This window comes from Macaca mulatta, chromosome 2, assembly GCF_049350105.2.
Source record: "Macaca mulatta isolate MMU2019108-1 chromosome 2, T2T-MMU8v2.0, whole genome shotgun sequence".
NCBI classification, from domain to species: Eukaryota; Metazoa; Chordata; class Mammalia; order Primates; family Cercopithecidae; genus Macaca; species Macaca mulatta.
In genome coordinates, this window is record NC_133407.1 from 156,247,020 (window position 1) to 156,272,298 (window position 25,279).

General features: G+C 51.1%; 1 protein-coding gene and 1 long non-coding RNA gene across 13 annotated transcripts in view; one reads left to right on the plus strand and one right to left on the minus strand.

The window, feature by feature from the left end:
* Positions 1 to 25,279, plus strand: part of MGLL (monoglyceride lipase) — a 136,401-nt gene that overhangs the window by 104,357 nt on the left and 6,765 nt on the right. For 6 of the 12 annotated variants that reach the window (XM_077993719.1, XM_077993721.1, XM_015130091.3 and 3 more), the window contains exons 5-6: positions 177 to 287; positions 10,658 to 10,747. In XM_077993719.1, coding sequence (XP_077849845.1) covers positions 177 to 287; positions 10,658 to 10,747 — 201 coding nt within the window. Of the gene's footprint in view, positions 1 to 176; positions 288 to 5,402; positions 5,481 to 10,657; positions 10,748 to 25,279 lie in introns of all 12 variants that reach the window. The other 6 variants (XM_077993715.1, XM_077993717.1, XM_077993722.1 and 3 more) reach the window with 2 other exon arrangements.
* LOC144339351 (uncharacterized) lies at positions 15,447 to 24,810 on the minus strand. Its single transcript, XR_013414325.1, has 2 exons — positions 18,478 to 24,810; positions 15,447 to 15,509 (listed from the first exon to the last, which is right to left on the minus strand). It is a non-coding gene; the product is annotated as an uncharacterized LOC144339351 (long non-coding RNA).

The window sequence follows — 25,279 nt, forward strand, 5'->3', positions numbered from 1 at the left end:
CAACATTTGATGGTGCCTCTTCCAAGGTAGTCCTCCTCAGGGCTCTTGGCCAGGACTGCAGCTTAAGAGGACTGCATTGGTCATGTTTATTAGAATTATGGCATTGGTCATGTTTATTAGAATCGTGTGCGCTGTTGCAAGCCGAACACAGCAGCTCTGCCCGTTCTGCATTACAGGGAGGTGCCATCGCCATCCTCACGGCCGCAGAAAGGCCGGGCCACTTCGCCGGCATGGTACTCATTTCACCTCTGGTTCTTGCCAATCCTGAATCTGCAACAACTTTCAAGGTAAAAGGACCTTCCAGTCTATACGAATTCCTGCAGGTTTCCCGGGACATGGGGCTTCCATTTGTAGCCTGAGTCTGTGTAAAAGGGCCAAAGGCCATCCTTGGACCTCAGACAGTATTGCGTAAGGGTTTGGACAAATATCCCACACTGTTGCCACCGGGGTTCTGTAATTTCTAAAGGCAGGTGCCATTTTCCCCCAAGACAAAGGATAATGCCTTCCTGTTTGTGCATGTTTTGTTGATGAACTTTAAAAGGAGAAGAGGTTAGACTTGTTATTAGTCCAGCAAAGTCACATTTGTTAACAAGTCACACTCAAGGCCTGGGCTGTTTTTCATTGACTGTTTGCCAACTTCAGCAGAAAGTGAGCAGTGAGAGGAACTGCAGGTACTCCTAACTGCAGTACGGAGTCGCATTCACTGCCACGCTCCTCCGCCCCAGGCACTTTCGACCTCTGACTGTGAGGGATCCGTCATTTTGTTCTCCTGGTTGGAATGACCCACAGGAATGACATACCCCGTTAGGTGCTGGGACTCTGGGCTGCTTTTGCCAAGGCAAATGAACCAACCAATGATACCTAGAGGTGGAGCAGGCACTTTCTCTCCCTGAGAAACGAGATGAAACCAGTGGCCTCAGCAGGGCTGCTTGCTTGTGACTCTGGCTTGTTGACAAGGTATTGGTTTAGACCCGGCCTTGAGGGCATCAGACTTAAGGTAGATGCATAGCCCCAGTGAGGGTGGAGAATCCATGTATCCACAGGGAATCCTCAGTCTCACCCCAGTGCTGGGCAGGGGCTGCTGCCTCCTGAGCCAGTTCCAGAGACTCTCAAAAGAGAAAGAGGGGAGGCAGTAGGTCATGGTGCCAGGTGCGCTGGGCAGCCATCCTCCACAGGCTTACCCTATGGACTATGGGATCATTTAAATAATGACATTAGCTCTTATTCCCCCACCCCACTCTCCTCAACACAGCACAGGGAATGAAACCTTATAACAACATCCTCAAAGGGTTTCCTTCAGCCCATGACCACAGACTTGCTCCTGGCTCTAGAGACAGTCTTTCAATTAAATACAGAAAATCTCAGCCATCTGAAATGGGGCTGGGCTTGGCAAAAGAGAAATCAGGGACTATCTGATAGTTTAGCCAGAGAACGATGATTTATTTAGTTTGCAAGAGAGATGGATGATATCTCATTTGAATTTTACTCCAGTTTAAGGAAATCACGGACTTACTGAAATCGACTATCATGAGTGAATTTCAGTGCAGTGTGGGACAGTACCAGGGGTCTGTCACAGAGTGATCGAGGTCCCTTAGCATCACAATGCCTGGATGTGCACTACCTCATCATTGGAACATGCCGGGGGAGGCATGACCTACTCAACATCTCCCGTGACTATGGTTCTAATTATTTAAGTAGAATAAGCAGGCCCAGACTCAGCATCAAGGGCGTTCCTGCTGTGTTCCATGAGATTTGCTGTATGCAGGTCTGCAAAATTCAGCCAATGCCAGGCATGCACTATGCTCCTCTCCCAGGCATTTTCTCACTTAACTCCCCTCCAGCCCAGGAGCAGGTTATAGCAGCACTTTCTGGATGGGAAAACCTGGGCTTAGGAAGGATGAATGGCTGGTCAGGATTGTGCAGCCCTTGTGATGGGTTTGAATCCAGGGCTGCCCACTCCACATCTAGGATATTTCCCCAGGGGAGAAAGTGGATGTTTCTGCAATCAGTGTTTTCCCTTACAAAAAAGCCAGGGACTGCAGGACTTTTCAGATAAAGTGCACCATGGGTACCCTGGCAGGTGGTCCTGGAGGTGGAACGAACAAGGTTTCCTCCCAGAGCCTCCTGGGCTCCATACTGACCAGGGGAGGGGGCACTTCTGGGCAAGGCCACCTCTGTGACCTTTCAAAGCCTTGTGCTAATGGATCACCTTGTGACATCAGGAGCCAGCTGCCCCTGGGGGAACACAGGTCTCCTCTTATTAACAAGACAAATTAGGTTTCCCTTTGCCCCAGACTTGAGGGCCCAGCCTCCACTCCCTGAAATCTGTTGCTGCTCCTGCATCTCTGGCAATTTTGGCTGACAAAGTCCATGATGCATTCGTCCACCCTGCCCCTGGAAGGCTTCATCACTCTTGGCACATTTTCTAGTCTTGTCTGACAACCTTCCTGAAAGTCTCACAGGATCTATTTTTTAATGTCATTTAAAAGTTTTAAGAATAAGACGTTTCTATGGTTCAAAATTCAAAAGATATGAAAGAGGATGCAGGGAGAGTCTCTCTGCCCGTTGGCATGGGCAGCAACCCATGGTACCAGCGAAAGTCTCTGCATCTCCCGTCAACGCTCACTCCATTTGTTCTTCTTCTTCACACAAATGGGAGCTTGCGCCATGCATGTCGGGGGTACTCTGTGTTTGCTTTTGTTCTTTTGGTTGGTATGTTTGTTTTTGTGGGTTTTGGGTTTTATTTTGTGGTTTTACTTAGCAACCTTTTGGTGCTCCTTCCCCATCAGGACCTACCACGGGTCCCACTGCAGGGATAGGTCCTGGTTTAGGGAGGGTGCCCTGGGGTCATTTCCAGTTGTTTGCTCTTATGAGCCTCAATGATGGAACAATTCCTAGAGCCCACCTCCTCCCTCCTACGTTCTGGATGGGAAATCTGTTTGGTGGTGGGGGTGAGGGGCTTCCCTGAGTGTGGCTGTGAGTAGCAGCAGAGCAGAGTCAAGTCCCAGCCTCCTGACTCCTCAGACAGTGCTCAATCCCTCAAGCCGTTCAACAGTTTCCCGGCACCAGGCGCCTTCTAGAGCAACTCCACCAGTTAGTAAGGGGCAGCATGAGACGCCCAGTCTATGAGTACAGCCTGGCCTGTGGAAGGCAGCCAGCCCCCACCCCCTGCAATGTGAGAACGCCAGATCGCCCCCACCCTCCTAAATCTCGCCACCATCTGGTTCTTATGTGGATGCTGGTTTTCAACAAGCTGGGATATATTTAGCCTGGAGATGAGACAATGAGGACGGATGGGGGGCCCCAAACATTGTCTCTGCTGAGAAAGTGGTTTCGCAGAGAAAGTGGCAGAGGCAGAAATTCAGAAACGAACCCTCCACGCATCAGAACAAATCTGGCTATTTGTGAAGTCACTCCGTGGGGTTTTCACCGTGGCTCGCGGCTCGTGCCTGGCTACAGAGGTGGAACTGTGGCCCCCCAGCTGGAAGAGTGTCAAGCTCCAGGCGCCCCTCGAGATTTCCCACCCTTACTTGTCTGGGACAGCACTCAGGAGCAACTGCAGGCTGCAGGGCCCCTCCTTTCTCTGGGAGCCTCTTGGGAGAGAAAAATCCCCCTGGGCTAAGCTTGAGGGATGGGGGTCTCAGCCTATGGGAGTAATCGTTCTAAATGACCTCTCGCTGTTTGCCAAGGTTGCCCTTGGGTTCCCGGGGCAGCGATGCAGGAGTCAGCCAGTGCTTCAAGATACTTCCACTCCCCACCAAGAAGGGCACTTCGCCCAGTAGGGAGAAGGGGATTGCCACTGGGAGCCCAGTACTCGGTGCCTGACATGCATTGTCTCCGTTCCTCTCCAGCACTTCCCTGGAAGGAGGAGAAATTATTCCCCATTTACAGACAAGGAAACGAGGCCAAATGCCTTGCTCAAGGTCAGCTTGAGCACGAGCTCAGGCCAGCGAGCGTGCCAGGATACTCCCTTTCACCCCAAAACACACCTGAGATCAGCTTCCCTTGACAGAGCCCGCTCCCATCTGAATGTCACTCATCTGTTTTTAGCCATAGAATCCAGAAGGCCCTTGGGGCAGTGGGAGGTTGCAGGGATGGAGGGGAAATTAGTTCAACATGGCCACTCTTTCAAGCTTCAGGTGAATTTGGACCCAGGATCCCAGAACTTAGCTATGCACTGGCCCTTTGGGCAGCAGCAATGAGCCGCCATGGGGGTTAGTTCTCCTCTGTCCTGCGGGCACCTGCTCTCTAATAGCTAATAGCTAGGTGTTGGGCTTTCTAGACACCTGTGCTTCCAGGAACCAGCTGTCTTCCTAGCAAGCCTCCTGCCACACATCTTTGGTGAGCCCCTGATCTATCAGAAAACAAGTATCCTGGCCTTCCCAGCGAGGGTCACTGGCAAAGGATCACAGCACTTTGTATTTTATGACGGCCTTAAGGTGTCCTCTCGCTCTCAAGAAAATCTGGTGCAACCCCGAGGGTCCCTGCTGTGTCCCCCGCATGGCCGTCCCATGACCCTTGTCATAGTGCCGCCCCGTGGAAGGCGGGAGGGTCCTAGCCTCCTGTGCACAGGTCAGCCTGGGGGAGCCACTTAGGAAACAGCATCTGTAATTGCCTTCCTCATGGCAAGGCTTTCACTGGCAGAAGTGAAATTCACTTAGAAATGATCACAGGGAGCCATTAAAACCTTCTGGATCAATAAAAGCATTTGTGCCTGTCTCTAGTATTTAAAGTGACAGGCACGATGGTGCAGCAGGAACGCCCCTCAAGCCTCTTGCTCATCAAGATGTTGACTTCAGCTGTGGGAGAGTTGCCCTGTTTGTGGGTGACTACATCATTTGTTGCAAAGCTGCATGTCACGTGCTTTTCCTGAAGCCTCTACTTTGAATGACATTTGCTCACTCGTTCAGTCAACCAACACCTATTTATTGGGCCTCTCCTTAGGGCCAGAAGCCAGGAAGAGAGTTAGGGACCTGCTCCAGAGCAGTGGGGTCTCATGCGGCTCTCCCGGCATCCCATCAGAATTAGTTTAATTATCCCTGTCTTATAGATGAAGAAACTGAGATCATAGACTTTCTCAAGGATTCAGGATCAAAGTTCAAATCCAAATGTGCCTGCCTCATGTCTCCAAGTCTGGTTTCTCCATTTCATCACCTGTCTCTTCCAGGGTTGGGGTCCGGTGACTGTGTAGCCATTTGTCATGGGTTTTGGTCCCAGTTTATCCTCAGGCGATGACCCTTGGGGTCTGAGTTGAGCTGGCATAATTGGGAGCTGTGTGGTTGCACAAACCTGGCTTTGCCAGGGTCATGGGGCAGGTGCAGGGGGTCTCACCTCAATGGGGGAGCCATGCAGGGGCTCCTCTCTCCTGAGCTGGATCCAAGGCTCTCTCAATGCTCTTGTAGGATTATTCGGGGATTTTGAAATATTCGATGGAAAAGGCATCAAGAACGTTACAGTTTTGGATTCCAAATCCTTTTTGGGTGAGCAACTCCCCTCTGAGGCTTCCCTGGTATGCTCACAGCTCAGGGTGGAGGTTGTGGGAGAGCGGGAGCAGTAGTCATCTGATCAACCTTGGCAATGCCATCCATCCAGGTGTGGGACCTGCCATGACTCCTTCCTTCCCCGCTGCTTCCTCGTCATGTGACCTCAGTGTCCCCTGCTCAACCATTCTGCCTTCCTTCGTGCACAATCAATCTACTTCCTCTGCTTAGCTCTTTCTACTCCCATCCTACCCTTTCCTCCTTCAAGAGAGATTAGGCTCATGAAATCAACAAATATTAAACGAGCGGCAGGGAAAGGGGATCTCTTTTGCGGTTGTTCAAAGCATCCTGCCCCTGAGTGGCAGCTCTCCTCTTTCTTGGGGCTTTTGTGGGGAAGAGGCTAAACACTTAATTTTTTTTTAAGCCATGAAGTTATCATTAAAAGTTTTGCCTCTACACAATTGAGTCTTGTTGGAATGTGGCTTGGAACTTACTATGCAATTTTAGAAAAAGAGCTGAAGGTCAGGGCATGCAAACATCTCTTATGGTGGCTCCTTTGAAAGGGCAGCTTGCCCTGCATGAACATGTGCACCCCCATCCTAGCCAGTGCCTGTCAGAAGCACTTCTGCTCTGGCTGCACACAGGATCACTAGGGAACTTTAAAAAGGCACTGATGCCAGGTCCCCACTTCGGCCAATACAATCAGAGTCTCTCAGGGCGGCACTGGGAGGAGGTGTTTGTGGTGTTTCATGGACACACACACTGCCAGCCCCTGAAACTTCACCACGCACACGAATGCCCAGGAGCCCTGCAAAGCTACAGACCCTGACCCAGAAGCCGGGTGACCCTGGAGCCACTGGTGCTGCTGGTGTGAGGACCACACTGAGCAGGGAGGCCCTGGGATGTTGGGATGGGTGTGCTGTGCCCGCTGCCATATGCCAACTGGATTGAAGGAACAGAACAGTACAGACGGTTCCATCTTCCTGGGAAGACAGGGAATTACAGATCGTTTTAAGGGAATCCCAGGACTCTAGAAGTCTCCTTCATGGGTTTCTCTTTCTGTACCTTTCCTGTGAATGGTATATCCACCTGGGTCCCCTCCTGCCTCTTTGTACACTCTCTCTGGTGTAATTTGCACCCAGGGCTTCAGCAACCATCTATGCACTGAGATCTTTCTGTTCTTGGGGTGGCATTCCTAGGGATTTAGTGCCAGGACACGCCTGTGTGCGCATTCACTGGGAAAAGTCTGCAGAATCTGCACCAGGCGTTCCTGGAGGGCGTGTTCCTCCGTCTACATTCGTGATAGAACAACCAGTTATTATCACTAGGACACCAGTGCCTCATCTACACTATCAGCCACAGGAGTTTTACTGTTACAAGCTTGTCCTTTTAGGCGCATTCCCTCATCCTGAACCTGCTGGCAGCAGCTCCTTTAGGGGAGCAAGGTGGCTGCTTGCCCCATCAGTCCTTGGGCAGCCAGCGCTCAGCTGGATGCATGCAGCGGAAGTCACCTTCTGCCTCCACTCCTGAGCAGGATGTGCTCTCCCCACATCTCCTGTTTGCGCTTTCAGCAATAGATCATTCACAGCTATAGGAAGGGGAGGCCCCCGGGCCTTGGCTTTTTGTACCTGGAAGGGGATGGTGAGGCATTCCGCTGCCAGGAATCGCTTCCTTCCCTCCAGGGAGCAGCCCCTTGCATTGTTCATTTTCTAAAGCAAATACGTCTCAGGAAGTGGCTCTCCTCTTTTTTTTTTTTTTCCTATGAAGCTCTTTTCTTAAAAGCTTCCTTTAACTGCAAAAGTTCCTCTGTTCATGGAGGAAGAAAATCAGGCTTGCTGGGTGAGAGGACAGAATAGGGCTTGCTGTAATTCTCTCCTGGAGGCAGGCTCTCTCTGGCTCTCTGTTCCCCCTTCCCCATCCCCTGTGAAACCACTTCAAGGATGGCTCAAGCTGTGCTGATCCTTGAGGCGCTGATCCTAAGCTGTCAGCATCTTCTCCAGAGCCTGGAAGTAGAGGCCTTGTTGCTTTTTGGTATAAAACTTTTGAGTTAAAAGGTGCCAGCTGCAGAAACATATGTTCAAGGATGAAGGTAAGTCTGTCTTCACAAATGACCGATCTTGAAAATGGACCGGCACCTCCAGGCCCAGGTCCCCGCAGAATCAGGTGATGGGTCCCCAAAACACAAATGGTGGCACAATGAGAAATCTGGTGGTGGGCTTGAACGAAATGGCGTGGATGCTGGATGGTCTCTTGCTTTCACCTCTGTGGCAGGCACTGCTGAGGTGCTGGGTCCCTGGGCCTTTTCTTGGCTCTGAGCCATCTGGTCAGGGAATGGGTAGGAAGCTGGCTTACATAAAACGGCCATGTCCCTGAGAAGGCTGTGCGGGCCCCAGCAGGCAGGTGGGCTGACCTGGGAGCAGCGCCTGCAAACCTGGCATTTGCACACCATCCTGTCACACAGAGCCTTGCTGCAGTTCCTGAGCATGGCGGGGATCCCCCCACAGCTGGCAGCCCCATGTCTGTCCTGGCTGCACACAGATTCACTAGGGAATTGTTAAAAGGCACTGATGCCAGGGCCCCACTTCAGCCAATACAATCAGAGTCTCTCAGGGCAGCACTGGGAGGAGGTGTTTGTGGTGTTTCATGCACACACACACACTGTCAGTGTCAGGCAGAAGTGATGGGGTACTGAGAACAGCAGAATATCTAGAAGTGAGTTCTTCATAACTGTGGAACACAAAAGTCTTCCCTCACAGTGTGGCCCTTGATCACTACTGCTGGAGGAGAGAGCTGAGGCCCTGGAACACTCGTCCTTACACAGCCAGAGTCTAGTGAAGGCCACAGAGCCACAGCCCACTGCCTTTATGCACTGATCCACTCCATTTTCTCATTTTTAGATTGTTTTAACCTTTGAAAGCACAGATCCCAATGCAGATGAGCTCCCAATTCTTGGAGTTCACAGACATTTGATCCGTGTTTGAAAATACCCTAATCCTTGTGCAGAGTTCCCAGAATTCCAAGTTTTCCTTTCCCAGGCTTGTTCTTGGAGCTGGCCCATGACACCAGCTGGACTCTTGAATGTTCCCGACCCATCATGGCCACGCTGCAAGGCTTCTGATTGTGCAGACACACCATGCCCCTGCACAGTGATCAAAGTCAGGCTGCCACATGCTTCTACACTGGACGGTCAAAGTCAGACCCCAGGGCTCAGCAAAGCACCTGGCACAGTGGCAGCTGCAGAATGAGATCTGCTTGCCTGGATGCCAAGGCTGGAGGGCAGTGAGCTTCCTCCTCAGAGGCAGGGGGCTGCCACCTTTGCACTAAGAAGGAATTACTGATTTCCAACATTTGAGAAAAGGGGAGTTGACCGCATGGAACTCTGAATAGGTTCATGCACGTGGAGCAAAGCCCTTTAGGAGAAAAGCCCGTTTTTTGCTGTCTGCCTGATACTGGATGGTTGAGAAACAATCGTGGTGGGCGGTCATGCCGCACTTGTGCAGGCCAAGGACACAGGAAGGTTTAGCCCTGGCCTACAGGGAGGGTGGGCAAGCACAGCAATCTTGTCCCCCAAAAGAACATCAGCGGCCGCTGATGTTGAGACCCACGGGAAGGTTAGAGCTCTGGGTCACATTTGTGGAGAGAGACACAGACAGCGACAGAGACAGAGTAATCCAGGCCATGTGGCATAAGAACATAAAGTGGCCCCCCAGCCCGGGGCCCCTCCCATGGACCTCGTGGTACTGAGCCTCCATTTTCTTACCTGTTCAGTGGAGATGAAGCCTCACCTCCCAGGGTTTTTATAAAGATCGGGAGACTGGCCGGGCACCGTGGCTCACTCCTATAATCCCAGCATTTTGGGAGGCCGAGGCGGGCAGATCACAACGTCGGGAGTTTGAAACCAGCCTGACCAACATGGTGAAACCCCGTCTCTACTAAAAATGCAAAAATTGGCTAGGGGTGGTGGCGCATGCCTTTAATCCCAGCTACTCAGGTGGCTGAGGCAGGAGAATCACTTGAACTGAGGAGGTGAAGGTTGCAGTGAGCCGAGATTGTGCCATTGCACTCCAGCCTGGGCAACAGAGCAAGACTATGTCTCAAAAAAAGAAAAAAATCGGGAAACTGTGCCCAATGCACCAGAAGGTGCTTCCTCGGTGCCCATGAGTGCCCTTGCCCTCTGCCAAGGGTACTGAGCATGGGCCCTGTGCCCTTGATGTGCACTGAGAATTCACTGCTTGCCACCTTCCGTCCGATTCTAATTTCAGCATTTCACGGCTCAGTTTTGAAATAGCATCTTTCATCCCCAAATGTCTGTGCACATTGCAGAAATGAAAACTGTCCCTCTCTGAAGGCAGAAGTGTGAGATCTGGGTTCTCTGTTTTCCTGGGAAAACAAGAGATCCAGAAGGAGAAAAGGGGGAGGGGATGGGAAGGTTTGGGCCTGAATCAGGCTCAAGTTCAGTGAGCATGTATTAAGCTCCTGCTGTGTTCCCTGGGCTTCTGCACACAGGGTGTTATTCACCTTCCCCGTGGTCCTCTGGGGGAGGGTCAAGGTCCCACTGGCAGCTGAGGAAATGGAGGCTCAGCGATGTGGAGATTCCAGCCCATGTTCACGAGTCAGCAGAGCTAGGAATCAAACCCAGCTCTCCTTCCCTCTGCCACACAGCCTTCTCATCGGGATGGTGCTATTTCTACGTCCGCCCGAGAGAAATGGATGCACAGATCCTCTGTGTGGTTCCTGTGGGCCCTCACGCGCTGTCCTGCTTCGTGCTCAGCTGATCTGGGTGATTCTGCGCCTGCCGTGTATTTTCAGTACCCCAGAGAAATGGCCTGGGTACCAGAGCTCAGCCCGGACAGCTGTTGCCAGTGATGCAAAATTACAACCCATGAGCAATCATGGGGAGGTATAGAGCAGGCAAAACTCAGACGCGACTTCCCACCTTGGGCGTGGTGGCTGCCTGGCCAGCTCTCCCAGGTGGAGCAGAGCCAGGCTGAATAGAGGCTGAGTCAGAAGGGAGAGTCCTTGGGCATGCAGGCTTGAGGATGCAGGCTTGGGAGATGAACCTGGCTGATGTTCAGTTTGGGCGTCACTCTTTTTAATGTACTGTAAACTGTCACTGCGGAAGAGCCGGGCGTGGATGCCACTTGTACTCACAGCTCTTGTTTTCCCTCCCCCGCTAGGTCCTTGCTGCAAAAGTGCTCAACCTTGTGCTGCCAAACTTGTCCCTCGGGCCCATCGACTCCAGCGTGCTCTCTCGGAATAAGACAGAGGTGAGAGGCTTTCCGAAACCCCAGGGGTAGCTTGGGTGGCTGCCCCCATAGGGAATCAGAGTTTTGGCTCCAGCCTTGGCATTCTCTACTGCCCTTTCACCGAGGCCCCGTGCAAAGTGACGGGCACACAGTGGTGCGTGAGACATGGTTGGCTTCAGGTTTGGGTGAAAAGGGTGGGTTGGCTATGATGCCTGAGCTGTGTTCTAAACATGAAAGGAGCCGACAATGGAAGTTGAGTGTGTACCAGTCAACTCTCTTGGTTGCAAGAGACAGAAACCCAAGTCAAAGTGATTTAAGCAAAAGCAGGGATTTTGTGGTGAATGGAACTGAAGGCTTCAGACATGGCTGAATCCAGGGCGTCGAAAGTCTTATTCTCCATCGGTCTCTTCCCAGCTCTCATCTCCCCTGGTTTGGCTTCATTCCCAGACAGGCTTTCCCCCAGTGAAGGCCAAGAGGGCCACCAGCAGGTTTATCTGAGCAACCCCAGTGGAAAAACAGCACCTCTTTCCAGCAAAAGTTTCAGGGCTGATTCTTACTGACTGATTGTCCAGGCCTAGATTATTTGTCCAGGAAAGGAGGGTAGTATTATCCCCACCCACTGAGAGTAGAGGAAGGGGATCCCTGGGAGTAATTCAGAATAGTGGCAGCAAAGGAAGGATAGACCCATATTGCAGATGAGCGAACTGAGCCCCATAACGTGGGAGGACTTGCCTGGGGTCAGCCAGTGGTGAGGCTAGCCTGGGAACTTGGGTAGGTGTGGTCTCCAGCTGTGCTCTGTCTAGGTATGGGAGAGGGTTCCTGTGGGCTTGCAGCTAGTGGGTAGGAAGCATCCAGAAGACACCAGAATAATCTTCATGAATAAGCAAATAAGTTTGCCACTCTTCTGCCTTAGTTGCCCTCTTGCTTTAGGAGTTTGAAATCATTGAATCACTGGCTCCCTAAAGGGCCCTGGGAAGTGGAGTGCAGTGCTCTGGCATTCTAGGGATGTTCCCAAACTTCCGTGGGCCGTTGGACTCTAGCTTCATTATAAAATGTGGCCCCCTGGCCCTCTGAGTCACTTAGAGAGTGGGCAACTCAAGAGGAATAGCCCGTGGTGTGCAGGAAAGAGACTTTCTAGATCAGGGGTTGAAACTCCCAGGCCTCTGAGGGCCAACTGCTTAAAAATCAGACTGGTGAGAGACTAGCGAGCCATGAGGCCTGTGCGGAGCCAGAGGGCATCCGATCTGTTCAACCCATCCACGTTAATTTAAAATTCTAATATAATTTGGTTTCTAAAGCCCACAGTGCTTCCCAAACCCACATCTTGGGGCCAGGTTGGGCCCATCAGGGGCCAGTGTGTGGCCCCTGGTCTTTCTGAAAGAATATCTGAGTAAAGGAAAAATCTTTAATTCCAAAAAGCAGATTCATACGGTGAAAGAGCACAACTTTAGGACCTAGAAAGACCAAAGCCAAATATACACTGTTTGATTTAATCCTGACATGAATGAGATAGACATTAACCCCATTTCACAGATGAAGAAACTGAGGCTTGGAGAGGTGAAATAACCTGTTCAAGATGGCACAACTAGTCAGGGGCAGAGGTGGGATTTTAGCCCATTTTATTCAAAAGTCCATGCTTTGGTGCCTCCCTCAAGCTAGTAATTATGATAATTAAGCTCTGTTTCCTGTTTTACAATTGATTGCTGGTCCACGCATCTCATGGCCATTGCTCTGTGTATGGGACCCACTTTGTCAGGGAAACTGAGTGTGGGGTGGGGACTCCTGCTTGAAGGCGTGGTCTCTGGTAAAACCAGTGATCTTTGTGGCAGCGGTGCCAGGACAACAGTAGGTTTGAGAAAGATGGATCAGGGAGGGAGGGGCCTCCCTTTGAGACAAAGCACCCAGGTGCAAATCCAAGTTGTTTATCTGAACACCTGAAAATACATGGGCAAAGAGGAAGAAAAAAAGAGGTACTAAAAAGAGATTCCAAACCCTCTCTGTTCAAAATCATCCAATTTCAGATCTTTTCTCTCCTTTTTGCAATAATGAGATATTCCTCAGCCTTACTCAGGACAGAAGCGCCTGGTGGGGCTCCCCTCCTCTGTTCCTGCCCCACCCACAGCCCCCTGTCTGAGCCCTCCTGCCTCAGGTTTCTGGCTGGCCAGGTCATCACTTATTTAGAAACACTAATAAATGTCCCTGCTGAGAAGACATGAGGAAGGGAGGTGGCCGGTCAGCCCCAAAGCTGGACTGCAGTCGGAAAAAATCAAGAGCACGCCTTTCCCTCCCTCGCCTGCTGCAGCTCTGCATCTCCCTCTGAAAGTTCTGCTGAGCTTTAAAAATAGCAACGCCGAGGGGAAAATGTGTTGGGAAAGGCATCTAACATCAGGGTGTCTTGAAGCACATCTTTAGCTAAGACATTTCCCATGGAACCCTGCAGCTATAAAAGCCTCAAACCGCAAAGAAATGTTTGCCTAACAAGCTGAGTGAGCAGGACTACGGGGGATGGGCCACTGGCCAGCAATCGAGGGTGCAGGGGCCTGGGACTGGAGGGTGCACAGGTCCCAGGGAAGATCTGGAATTCTCTCTGAAGGGAATCAGGTTGGCTCTGTTGCCAGAATGTCAAAAGCAGAATGTTTGGTGTTTGCTGTGACAAGCGTTCTCACAACCCACCCAGCACTGCTAGCAGGCTCTCCTCACTTGCCTTGCCCCGTAGCTGCCACCCTATAGAGCCACATTCTCCCTGCATGTGTGAAGCCTTCGGGAAAAAAGGCATGAGAAGACTTTTTATTGTCTCAACACTACCCAATGCACAATGATGGCATCATTCTTCTTTACCAGACACTAGAGCCCTTCTGGTCTCACCATGACCCCAGGAAGTCAGTCTTGTTACCAGTATTTGTAGTTGTAGAAGTGTGGGCCCAGAGAAGGCAAGTCACTTGCCCAAGAACACACTCCGGGCCAAGTGCCCTTGGCACTCAAACCCAAGGAACAAAGAAGTTGCTACACAGACATTTACTATGTTTGTCAATGCATTTAGGGACCCCGATCAGAACATCAGAATACTGACATGGTAATCATTCCCCCCAAAAAAGGCTTTATCAGAATGTGATGAATCCCCTCCTACTCTGAGAAGCCTTGAATGTGATTCTAAAGAGTTCTATGGCCAAGGACGCTGTGGGAGGAGGTGAGGAGGAGAGGTTGCTCAGCATCTGCCCATGCCCTCAGCCATCCATATACTCAGGGGAATGCACTGCTTCCTCTCCCAGGCTGTGGAAGGGGTGGAGGCAGGAGGCAAAGAGGCCATGATTCTGAGCACACCTTGTGCTAGGAACCTCAGCTGCTTGTCTCTTGAGGCCACTTGTCTTCTAGAGCCCAGTCTCTGTTCTTTATAAATACCCTGGCGGCCCTCCCTGTGCATCTGCCAGTTTATATTCCCTCAGACAGGCCACATGCTGAGTTCTGAGCACCCAGGTGCTGTAAGGAGTGGTCACTCAGCTTCCTTTCTTGTCTCCCCTGCCTGGTGTTTTGGATGTGCCCAATGTCGGGGAGTCAGCTCCAGGTCCCCCTGTTGCCTGCCTGTCTTGCACCCATGCTGCCCAGAGGCCCTCAGAAGGCTCCTGCCGGGTCTCGGAAAGCTCGGCCGTGCTGAGGCCTTTGACTTAAACGTAACCACAGCTAAAGATGGGCCTCAGCCTCCCACCCTGTCCCCAGGACACAGCCTCCCATGGGAGTTCCCTCCGAGAACAAGCTAAGAACCTTCTAGCAAACTCGGTTTGGCTAGCAGATTTTATTTTGTGGCTCTCCATCGTTCATCACTTACATTCCCCACAGCATACTTGTCTATTTGAGACAATCTTATTACCAGTATTTGCAGCTAAAAATTTCCCAATGCTCTAAAAAAACAACAGGACTAGAAAGTCTCTTGGGCATATGGCTCCATGTGGGGTGGTGGCGGGGGAGCGTGTGAATTGCGCTACGTTGCTTTTGCGCCCTGCACCACCCTCTGTAGATGTTCCAGCTCCGGACCTGCTCCCAGCCCCACTCCTGCCAGCCACCAAGGCTGGGAGAAACGGCTCTGAGCTCACGAGGTCCTGGAAGTTGGATGCTTTAATGGCAGCAGAAAACCAGGGACTGCAAAGACTGTCAGGGAAGCCCCAGCTGCCAGCAAGATACAGGACACACTGAGGAGTTCTCTGTGTCCAGCAGGCCCATCTGAGCTTCTTTCTCAAGTACCTTTGTGGGTACATGGGACATGCACATTGTAGGGCCTTGGCAGTGGAGGAAAGAAAGAAGATGTGGGCTCAGTTGGGCTCCCGCGGGAACATAGCCTAAGCAAAGCTCTCCCAAAGACACTTCTTGGCTGAGAGGTGAATAACACTGCTGTGCCCGTGGCGGTGCAGATATCGACTCCAGACCCTGCTTCCATTCTTTTGGGTATGCATGTGCCCAGAAGTGGGATTGCTGGGCCATATTCCGCTGGTAATTTTGGAGGAACCACGCTGCCGTTTTCCACAGTGGCTGTGCCATTTCACATTCTCACCAATAGTGCTCAAGGGCTCCCTACATCCTTGTCCACATCTGTTAGGTTGTGTTTTTTGATAGTAGCCATCCTAATGGGTATGTAGTGGCATCTCAGTGTGGCTTTGATTTCTATTTCCCTAATGGTTAGTGATGCTGAGTGTCTTTTCAGGTGATTTTTGGCCTTTTGTATATCTTCTTCTTCTTCTTTTTTTTTTTTTTTTTTTTTTTTTGAAATGGAGTTTCTCTCTCATCACCCAGGCTGGAGTGCAGTGGTGCGATCTTGGCTCACTGCAACCTCCACCTCCCAGGTTCAAGCAATTCTCCTGCCTCCGCCTCCTGAGTAGCTGGGATTACAGGCGTGTGCCACCACACTAGGCTAATTTTGTATTTTTAGTAGAGACGGGGTTTCTCCATGTTGGTCATGCTGGTCTTGAACTCCTGACCTCAGGTGATTCGCCCACCTCGGCCTCCCAAAGTGCTGGGATTACAGGCGTGAGCCACTGTGCTGGGACCTTGTATGTCTTCTTTAGAGAAATGTTTGTTTCAGATCCTTTGCCCATTTCTTTTCTTTTTCCTATTTCTTGTCTATTGTTTTTCTTTCTTTTTAATTTAATTTAATTTTAAGTTCCAGGATACACATGCAGGATGTGCAGGTTTGTTACACAGGTAAACACATGCCATGGTGGTTTACTGCACCCAGCAACCCATCACCTAGGTATTAAGTCCCACATGCATTAGCTATTTATCCTGATGCTCTCCCTCCCCCTGTGCCCCTCCCCCTGACAGGCCCTGGTGTGTATTTTTCCCCTCCCTGTGTCCATATGTTCTCATTGTTCAGCTCCCACTTATAAGTGAGAACATGTGGTGTTTGGTTTTCAGTTCCTGCATTAGTTTGCTGAAGATAATGGCTTCCAGCTCCATCCATGTCCCTGCAAAGGACATGATCTTGTTCCTTTTTATGGCTGCATAGTATTCCATGATATATATGTACCACATTTTCTTTATCCAGTCTATCATTGAATGGCATTTGGGTTGATTCCATGTCTTTGCTATTGTGAATAGTGCTACAATAGACATATGTGTGCATGTATCTTTATAATAGAATGATTTATATTCCTTTGGGTGTATACCCAGTAATACCCAAAGGGATTGCTGGGTCAAATGGTGTTTCTGTTGTCTTCCACAGTGGTTGAACTAATTTACATTCCCACCAACAATGTAAAAGTGTTCCTATTTCTCCACAGCCTCACCAGCATCTGTTGTTTCTTGACTTTTTAATAATCACCATTCTGACTGGCATGAGATGGTATCTCATTGTGATTTTGATTTGCATTTCTCTGATGATTGGTGATGTTGAGCTTTTTTTCATATGTTTTTGGCCACATAAATTTCTTCTTCTGAAAAGTGTCTATTCATATTCTTTGCCCACTATTGGTGGGGTTGTTTTTTTCTTGCAAATTTGTTTAAATTCCTTGTAGATTCTGCATATTAGACCTTTGTCAGGTGGATAGATTGCAAAAATTTTCTCCCATTCTGTAGGTTGTCTGTTCACTCTGATGATAGTTTCTTTTGCTGTGCAGAAGCTCTTTAGTTTCATTAGATACCATTTGTCAATTTTTGTTTTTGTTGCAGTTGATTTTGACATTTTCATCATTAAATCTTTGCCCGTGCCTATGTCCTGAATGGTATTGCCTAGATTTTCTTCCAGGGATTTTATAGTTTTGGGTTTTACATTTAAGTCTTTAATCCATCTTGAGTTAATTTTTGTATATGGTGAAAGGAAGGGGTCCAGTTTCTATTTTCTGCATATGGCTAGCCAGTTTTCCCAGCACCATTTATTAAATAGGGAGTCCTTCCCCCATTGCTTGTTTTCATCAGGTTTGTTAACCATCAGATGGTTGTAGATATGCAGTCTTATTTCTGAGATCTCCACTCTGTTCCATTGGTTATGTGTCTGTTTTTGTAACAGTGCCATGCTGTTTTGGTTACTGTAGTCTTGGAATATAGTTTGAAGTTGGGTAGCATGATTCCTCCAGCTTTGTTCTTTTTGCTTAGGATTGTCTGGCCCATTGTTTGCTTTGCTCATTTCCTAATTGCGTTGTTATTTGTTGTTAAGTTGCAGGAGTTCTGTATATGTTCTGGATATTAACCCCTTATCTGGATATTAACCCCACATACAAATATAATTTGCAAATATTTTCTCCTATTCTGTGGGCTGCCTTTTCCCTCTGCCGATAATGTCCTCTGAGGCATAAGGGTTTTTTTCTTTCTGACGTAGTCCAGTTTATCTGTTTTTCTTTTGTTGCCTGTGCTTTTGGTGTCATGTCCAAGAAGTCATTGCCAAATCCAATGTCATGAAGTGGATACCGTGTTTTGGCTGAACCATGTGGAAGTAAACTGCAGACACCATGATCCTGAATGCGCCTGAATACTTCAGCCTGGGTTGCCCAAGAGGAAGGACTCAAAACAGAGGCTTTCACACAGGACCCCACGCCATTTTTACATTTAGGAAAAGTAACAGTCATTCCTCCTTGTTGTCCTCGATCTAGTCCATGCTCCAATTTCCACAGTTGTCACCGTTTGATTTTAAGACTCGAGATTGCATGATTTTGCTGTTCTGTGATCAGTACTTATGAACGTGATCCTGCAAGACCCGGGAATTCTTTCTTGTTTCTCTTATTATTCCTCAAATCCCTGAGCCTGTGAGAAGGTGGAGAATGTGGTGGCTGCTTTTTCCTTTCCCTTGGTGGTCATCCAGGAGCACTTCTGTGTTCAGAACCACATTCCAGGGCCCTCCACTCCAAAGGACAAAGAGAGGTTGACTTTTTGCGTCACTTCTGGTTGTGAAGACTCTGGAGCCCTGCAGAAGGAATCCTGGGGGAGCAGACAGTGGTGGCGCTGGGCTATGCAAACAGCTTTCCCCATTTGCCAGGGCTGCGACCTCCAGAGCCATTCCTAGCTCACTGCTCTTAAAAGCAGATGCTAGGACCGGGTGCGGTGGCTCATGCCTGTAATCCCAGCACTTTGGGAGGCCGAGGTGGGTGGATCACCTGAGGTCAGGAGTTCGAGACCAGCCTGGCCAACATGGTGAAACCCCATCTCTACTAAAAATATAAAAATTAGTGGGGCATGGTGGCGTGTGTCTGTAATCCCAGCTACTCAGGAGGCTGAGGCAGGAGAATCATTTGAACCTGGGAGGCAGAGGTTGCAGTGAGCCGAGATTGCACCACTGCACTCCAGCGGGCGACAAGAGGGAGTCTCAAAAACAAACAAACAAACAAATGCCAGGATGTCCAGAAGTTCAAACCTTCATAGTAAAAAGTAATTTGGAGGAAAGAATGCTCATTAATTTGCACACCCTTGATTAAGTGGCAACTCAGAAATGTAGGCTGATCCTTGATTATCCTCTTTCTGTCCAAAATGGCACTGCAGCTTCCAGGAGAGGAGAATGTGCAGCAACATCTTCTTTCCAAATGGCCCTGGTCTGGTTCAGGAATTTCAGCCACCGAGGCTGGCTGCCAGCTAGGGCTGGCCCAAGGCAGGGTAAGGTCATTGTGGGGACTCAGGCCTCCTGGTAGGCAGGGCTTGCTTGGGTCTATCAAGCCGGAGGGGCTTTCTGCTGAGTCAGGCAGGGCCTATCTCCCCTCTGGCACCCTGCAGGCAGCTCACCACACCAGCAAACTTTCTCAGGGCTCCCACTCCGGCCAGGCTAGAGCTGGAGGCTGCGACACCCCATAGGCTGCCCTGTTGTCCCTGCCGGCCAGGCCCATCAGCTGCGGTGGCGCAGAGGGGAAAGGGGCGGTGGGCTCAGTGGGAAGAGCACAGCCTTCCAAAAGGACCTGAGTCTGGACCCTGCTCCATCTCTTCAGTGTGACCTTGGAAGCCACACTCAGTCTTGCCCTTCCTTAGATCCCTCCAGATGACTGCACAGCCACCTAGCACAGTGTGGACCCTAGCAAGTGAGAGCTGTTGCTATCACAGCTCTGAGAGAGGCCCACTGAAGGAGGTGTTGGCAAAGATACGGGAGCCCGGGGAGAGAAGCGTGGATGTCAGCAAGGGTGTCTGGGCACCTGTCCACAGGAGGAAACGCTTAACCTGGGCCTTGAAGAGAGGGAACAGGGTTGCTGGCAGATAAGAGAAAGGGCATGGAAGGGGATGGTGGAAATGGAGGTGTCGGGGCCAGTCTGTAGTGCAGGTGACAAGCACATGAGGAAAGGGGTCCAGGGATGACACACATGGGACCAGGGAAGGTTGCCTGGAGGAAGGGCAGCTGAGCCGAGGGTTGATAGGGAGGGAGAAACTCCACCGGCAGCCAAGGAAGGGGTCTGAAGGCTGAGGGGACATGCTGTGCAAGTGCCCTGGGGTCAAGGGGAGTGGGGAGTGTTAAGGGAGGGCAGGGATGGCGGTGTCGCAGGCCATACCAAGAAGTTAGGACTTTGCCCTGCAGCCCCTGTGGGAAGTACTACAGGGTTCTTCACAGAGGGGGACAGGTACAGATCTGTGAGTCTGAAATGGGACCTACCTCTGCATGACAGGGACCCACCTCTGCTTGGCAGGGACCCAATGCCGTGAGCCCTCTGGGAGCTGACAGCAGTGACCAGGGTGCTACAGGCTTGGGAGGGGATGTGTGGGAGAGGAAGCACACCAGAGCCACGCCAAGCACAGCTGTTTCCAGCCTTCAGCATGTTCCAAATTCAGGCCAACTTCCACAGGACATTGACATTGTTTTTTTTCGTTGTTGCTGTTTTTTTGTGTTGTTGTTGTTTCTTGTCTTTTTTTTGAGGCAGACTCTCACTGTCTTGCCCAGGCTGGAGTGCAGTGGCATGATCTCAGCTCACTGAAGCCTCCACATTTTGGGCCCGAGCAATCCTCCCACCTTAGCCTCCCCAGTAGCTGGGACTACGGGTGTGCACCACTACACCAGGCTAATTTTTGTATTTTTTGTAGAGACAGGGTTTTACCATGTTGCCCAGGCTGGTTTTGAATTCCTGGGCTCAGGTGATCTGCCCCCCTTGGCCTCCCAAAGTGCTGGGATTATGGGCATGCACCACCACGCCCAGCCTACAGTACATTCTTATTTGTGTTTAGGATATTCCATGGGCCTGAGGTTCAGCACGATGCACTGAAGGAAAGCAATGCCAAGCAGCTCCAAAAGCATGCTGTCGGGGTTTTCCATGTGTGCACGCAGAAAAGTCGTTCACTGAATGAAATGACAAGGGCCTCTGCTTTCGAGGGTCCCAAGTCTCATTCCCATTGTGGACACTCGCTTGGCCAGGAGGCGGCCAGCAGTTCTCAGCTGCCATGAGTGAGGTCTCTCAGTACCCAAAGGTGCTACTTCTTGGGCTGGATTAGGGAATGGTTTGCCTCTTCATCCATTGCACCAGAGTTTACCAAGGGCTTTCCCTGTGCCAGCCACTGTGCAGGACATGCAGAGGGCAGGACAGAGCCCTGACCTCAAGTGGGGCAGACATGTGGGAAGAGATGCGCTGATTGCAGACCAGGCCAAGTGCGGCATGGGAGAAGGGCTTTGGGGCAGCAGAGTCTGTGGGGGTGTGGGAAGGCTGAGCTGAGGCCTGAAAGTGGAGTAGACAGTGTTAATTAAGCTAAGAGCAAGGGGCTGAAAAGCCGTTTGTGATGGGAGACAGAAGCCATCACAAGAGGATTCTCTCTCATCCAGCTCTTTCCACCACAAATTATGTCTCCGGTCATTCAAGACAAAGGTGGGAAATGAGGCATCGTCTCTACAAAGACCTGCCAGTTCCTGTTAGGGTTCCTGCAGGTTTCTAAATTTCACAGAGATCACTCAGGTAGAGTTGTCGTGCACTCTTTCTCTATTATGCCAGAGAAGGCTAGCTGAGTTCCCTGTATTGGAAAGGGATGGATTAAGAGAGATCTAAACAACGGAGGAAGAAGGTGGGAATTCTGGGATGGGCTCTAAAGCCCAGATGGAAGGGTGAGGCTTCCATAGGAAAAGGGAGGAGATTGCAGAGAAGGAGAGGCAGGAAGAGCCAGCTGTGGACAGATCTACAGGGATGAAGCCTGCTGGGTTGTCTTTCTCTGTGATTAGGGGTTCATCCAGGGGGACACATGCCTGTCTGTGCCCAGAAGGGCTCCCCTATCCCCTCTGGCTGGCTGTGAAGGGCGGTAACCCCTGGGCCCCACCAGATCACTTCACCATCTCTCAGGCCCATCTGCTTATGGTCCTCATCAGGGACCATTCTTGCCTTTTCTGAGAGCACTAGTATCCCTGCCACCTGCACAGCTCCTGGCTGTCTATACCCCAGCACTGACCTTCACCTTCTCCTCTCGAGACAGGCAGCAGAGCATGGTAAGTGGCTAAGAATGCTGATGGCAGTGGCAGAGTGCCTAGTTTCTTACCTTGGCTCTGCCTCTTACTTGCTGTGTAATCTTGGGTGAGTCACCTAACCTCTCTGAGCTTGTCTCCTCATATGTAAAAAGGTAATAATAATAGTTCCTACATCACAGGGTTCCTGTGAAGATTAAATGAGCAAGTACGAGTGAAGCACTTACTACAGCACCTAGTAAAGAGTCAAGGGCTCCACGCATGAGTTATTTTTCATAGTATTCTAATTAAACTGCGATATTGCATTTCATCATGGAATGGTTTAAAAAAAAAAAAAGGGTCAAGAGATTTGACTGCAGGGGTTGTGTCTCGATTTTGCTCAACCATAAGTGTAAGAAAACTCCCAGCTGAGGATTGCAGCTGTATTTACTGCACTTTAGTGCAAAGTTTCTTCCCACAGTGAGACGGTGCTGGAAATTCAGAAGCCCCAGCTGGTGTATTCCTGGCTGTCAAGCTCAACAGGAGGCCAGCTTGTGAAACTTAACACCCAAGAGGAGCCTTTGGGGTCCCCTGATGGGGAAACTGAGGCCCAGGAAGGAGTAGAGCCTTACCATACTCCAACCCCACCCCGGGGGAAAAAAGACTTCAGCTCTCAGCCAGTGGGGGCTCCCCAGGAAATCAGTTCTCTAGAGCCACGGTGGAGTGGTCACTTGGACCTGGGTCCCCAGCTTGGGCTCCTGCTTCCAGCTGCCATGTCCCCAGCAGACCCTGGTCTCAGCTGGTGGGAGCCATGGTGAGCTAAACATGGGCCTTTGCTATTAGTTTTTAGTTAAACTTTTCATTTAAGATCACTGTAACTCACAAGCAGCTGTAAGAAATAATACAGAGTGATTCCATGCATCCATTACCCAGTTTCCCCCAGCAGTGACATTTTGCAAAATGACAGGACAGTATCACAACCAGGATACTGACCTTGACACAGTCAAGTCACAGATGGCTCCATCCCCACAAGGACCCCTCATGTTGCCATTTTGCAGCCGCATCCACTCCCCACTCGCCCCACACCCTCCTCAGCCCTTTGAGCTGTGAGTCTGGTCTCTGTTTCTCTAGTTTTGTCACATGAAGAACATTACATCAGTGGAATCATGCAGTGTGGAATCTTTGGGGACTGACTCTTTGGTCCATATTGAATGAATGGGCTCATGTTCTGGGCTTGGGCCTGGTTTGGGAGGAAGGGGCCTGGCTATCTCCTTCCTGGGAGCCACAAGACACATTCCTAGGACTTTTGGTGGATTGAGATCTTAAGCTGTCAAAAAATCAAGGCCATTGTGATTGGGCCAGAACTGCCACTTGAGGGGAGGGTTTGGCCCCTCTGTGCCTCAATCTCCCCATGTGGTACAGCCCTCCCCCGCCTCCTGGTCCCAGTTTCCCTCTGCCCCTCACCCCCAGTCCGGGCTGTGGTTCACATGAGGGGCCTACCCTTTCCCTGACACATCTGGTGGCTGGGCCCCAGGCCCAGAATAGGCCATTGTGTAAACAGGGCCTACGTGATCAAGACATGGAAAATGAAGCCAAGAGCAGGAAGCCGCTTGGCCATCAGTGCAATTAAACTCAGAAGCAGAGTCCCCAAGGGCCTGCTGTGCCCAGGACGCTCGGGGTCAGCAGGGTAAAGCAGCAGGCCTGCTGCAGGAAGAAGGCGGTTGTAAGACTGCTGGCAGCAGGGTCGAGGGTGTGGCCCCCACCCCACAGATCCCACAGAAGCCCTGGAGACAGCATGGGATGGGGTGGTGGCCCAGCCCAGGGCATGGCCAGCCTGCTGGAACCCATACCCCCAACAACAGCAGCTTAACCAAGAGACGGTGTGACTTCTCGGCATCAGGACACCCATCTTGTTGCTCTGGCTTCCAGGGGCGAACCTTGTCCACATGGCCCTGACTCCTTCTATGGGGCAAGGAGAAAATAAGACCTAGACCCAGAGTGTGCACACAGCCCCTGCCTGCCTACTTTCTATTGGCCAGAACTTGGTCATGTGACCACAAGTCACATTGCTAGCTGCAAGGGAAACTGGGAAATATAGTCTTTATTCTGAGCAGTTGTATACCCAAAGAAACATCAAGGTTCTGTAGGGGAGAACAAGAATTGGGGCAACTAACAGCAGGCAGGTTGACAAGCCTCTCTGTGCCTTAGTTTCCTCCTCTGTGTAATGGAGAGAATGAGAGCAATTCCTTATACAGGGGAGTTATGGAGGCCCAGTGAGTTACTGCACGCAAAAACACTTAGTGCTGGGCAGACAGACAGAGCTCAGATGTAGCTATTATTACTTTTATTACTCAGTGAGACCCTGCATGTCACAGCCCAGCACAAGCTGGTAGATGGCGCTGCTGTTGGGGACTCCACTGACCCCAAGCCCCGGGCTCTTTTGCAGGCCCTACAGCCCTCCTTCCCTCATGGCTCCTGGCTGACCCTGGGGAAGCACCCCCTGTGGTTGGGCCTGGCCATGGGCCCCCATGAACTGCCCTGCCAGTCCCGTGTCCTCTCAGGCTCCAAGCAGATGGCCTGGCCCAGCAGGACTCATGCCAGCTCAGCTGCAGGAAGTGGCTAATCTGCCTCGTGTGGCTTTACACAAATGGTCTGGTTTTTGGTGCTCAGTCCCCAGCATGGGAAGGAATCCAGGGATGGCAGGGGTGACTGCAGGACAGCCTCTCCCACTTGGTGTGGTCCGGAATTCTGGCCAAGGCCTTGTAGGGGTGGTAATGGAAGGGGTGTAGCCCAGTTCTTGGAAATGCTGAGTCCTGACACAGTGGGCACCCTGGTTGCCCGGGGAGCAGCTGGCAGCGTGTTCCTTCCTCGTCCCCACATGCTCTCTGACCCTCACCCAGTCCTCACCACGTGGACCCTCCCCAACCCACCAAGAACCCACTGGCAAGGATGATGAACGTGAGTGAAGAAGCATCATGGGGCCGGGCTCAGTGGCTCATGCCTATAATCCCAGCACTTTGGGAGGCTGAGGCGGGTGGATCACCTGAGGTCAGGAGTTTGAGACCAGCCTGGCCAACATGGCAAAACCCTGTCTCTACTAAAAATACAAAAATTTGCCGGGTGTGGTGACCACCACCTATAATCCCAACTACCTCGAAGGCTGAGGTAGCAGAATCACTTGAACCCTGGAGGCGGAGGTTGCAGTGAGCCGAGATTGTAGCACTGCACTCCAGCCTGGGTGACAGAGCGAGACTCCTTCTCAAGAGAAAAAAAAAAAAAAAAAGCATCGGGGCTCACTCCTGCCCCCTATGGGCCTGAGAGAGACCTAGAAACTTATCCCCTGATCCTGTGGGGCAGATGCTAGAGATCAGGGCAGTGGAGCCTGAGCTGTCCCTGCCGAGGCGGGAAGACTGAAGCCAGAAACCCAGACAGGCCAAGGAGAGCAAGGACAGGGGAGAGAGCAGCCCCTTGAAAGGCAAGATCCACAGGCTGGTGGTTGAGGAGGGAGGACTCACCGTCCTGTAGAGGGGCAGAGATGGCCTTGGGCACAGCCAGGGCCCAGGCCTCCCTGTCAGAGCCTCTGACCATCCTGTGTAGCCTTAAGGTTCACAGAGACTGAGCCCACCACAGCCAGACCTGCCCTTGGGTGTCCCTCACCCCAAAGCCCGTCATCAGTGCCTGGCTGAAGCCCCTCCGGGGGCTCCTAGCACGGGCCCTCGCTTTCCAGCACAGACCCCAGTAAACTG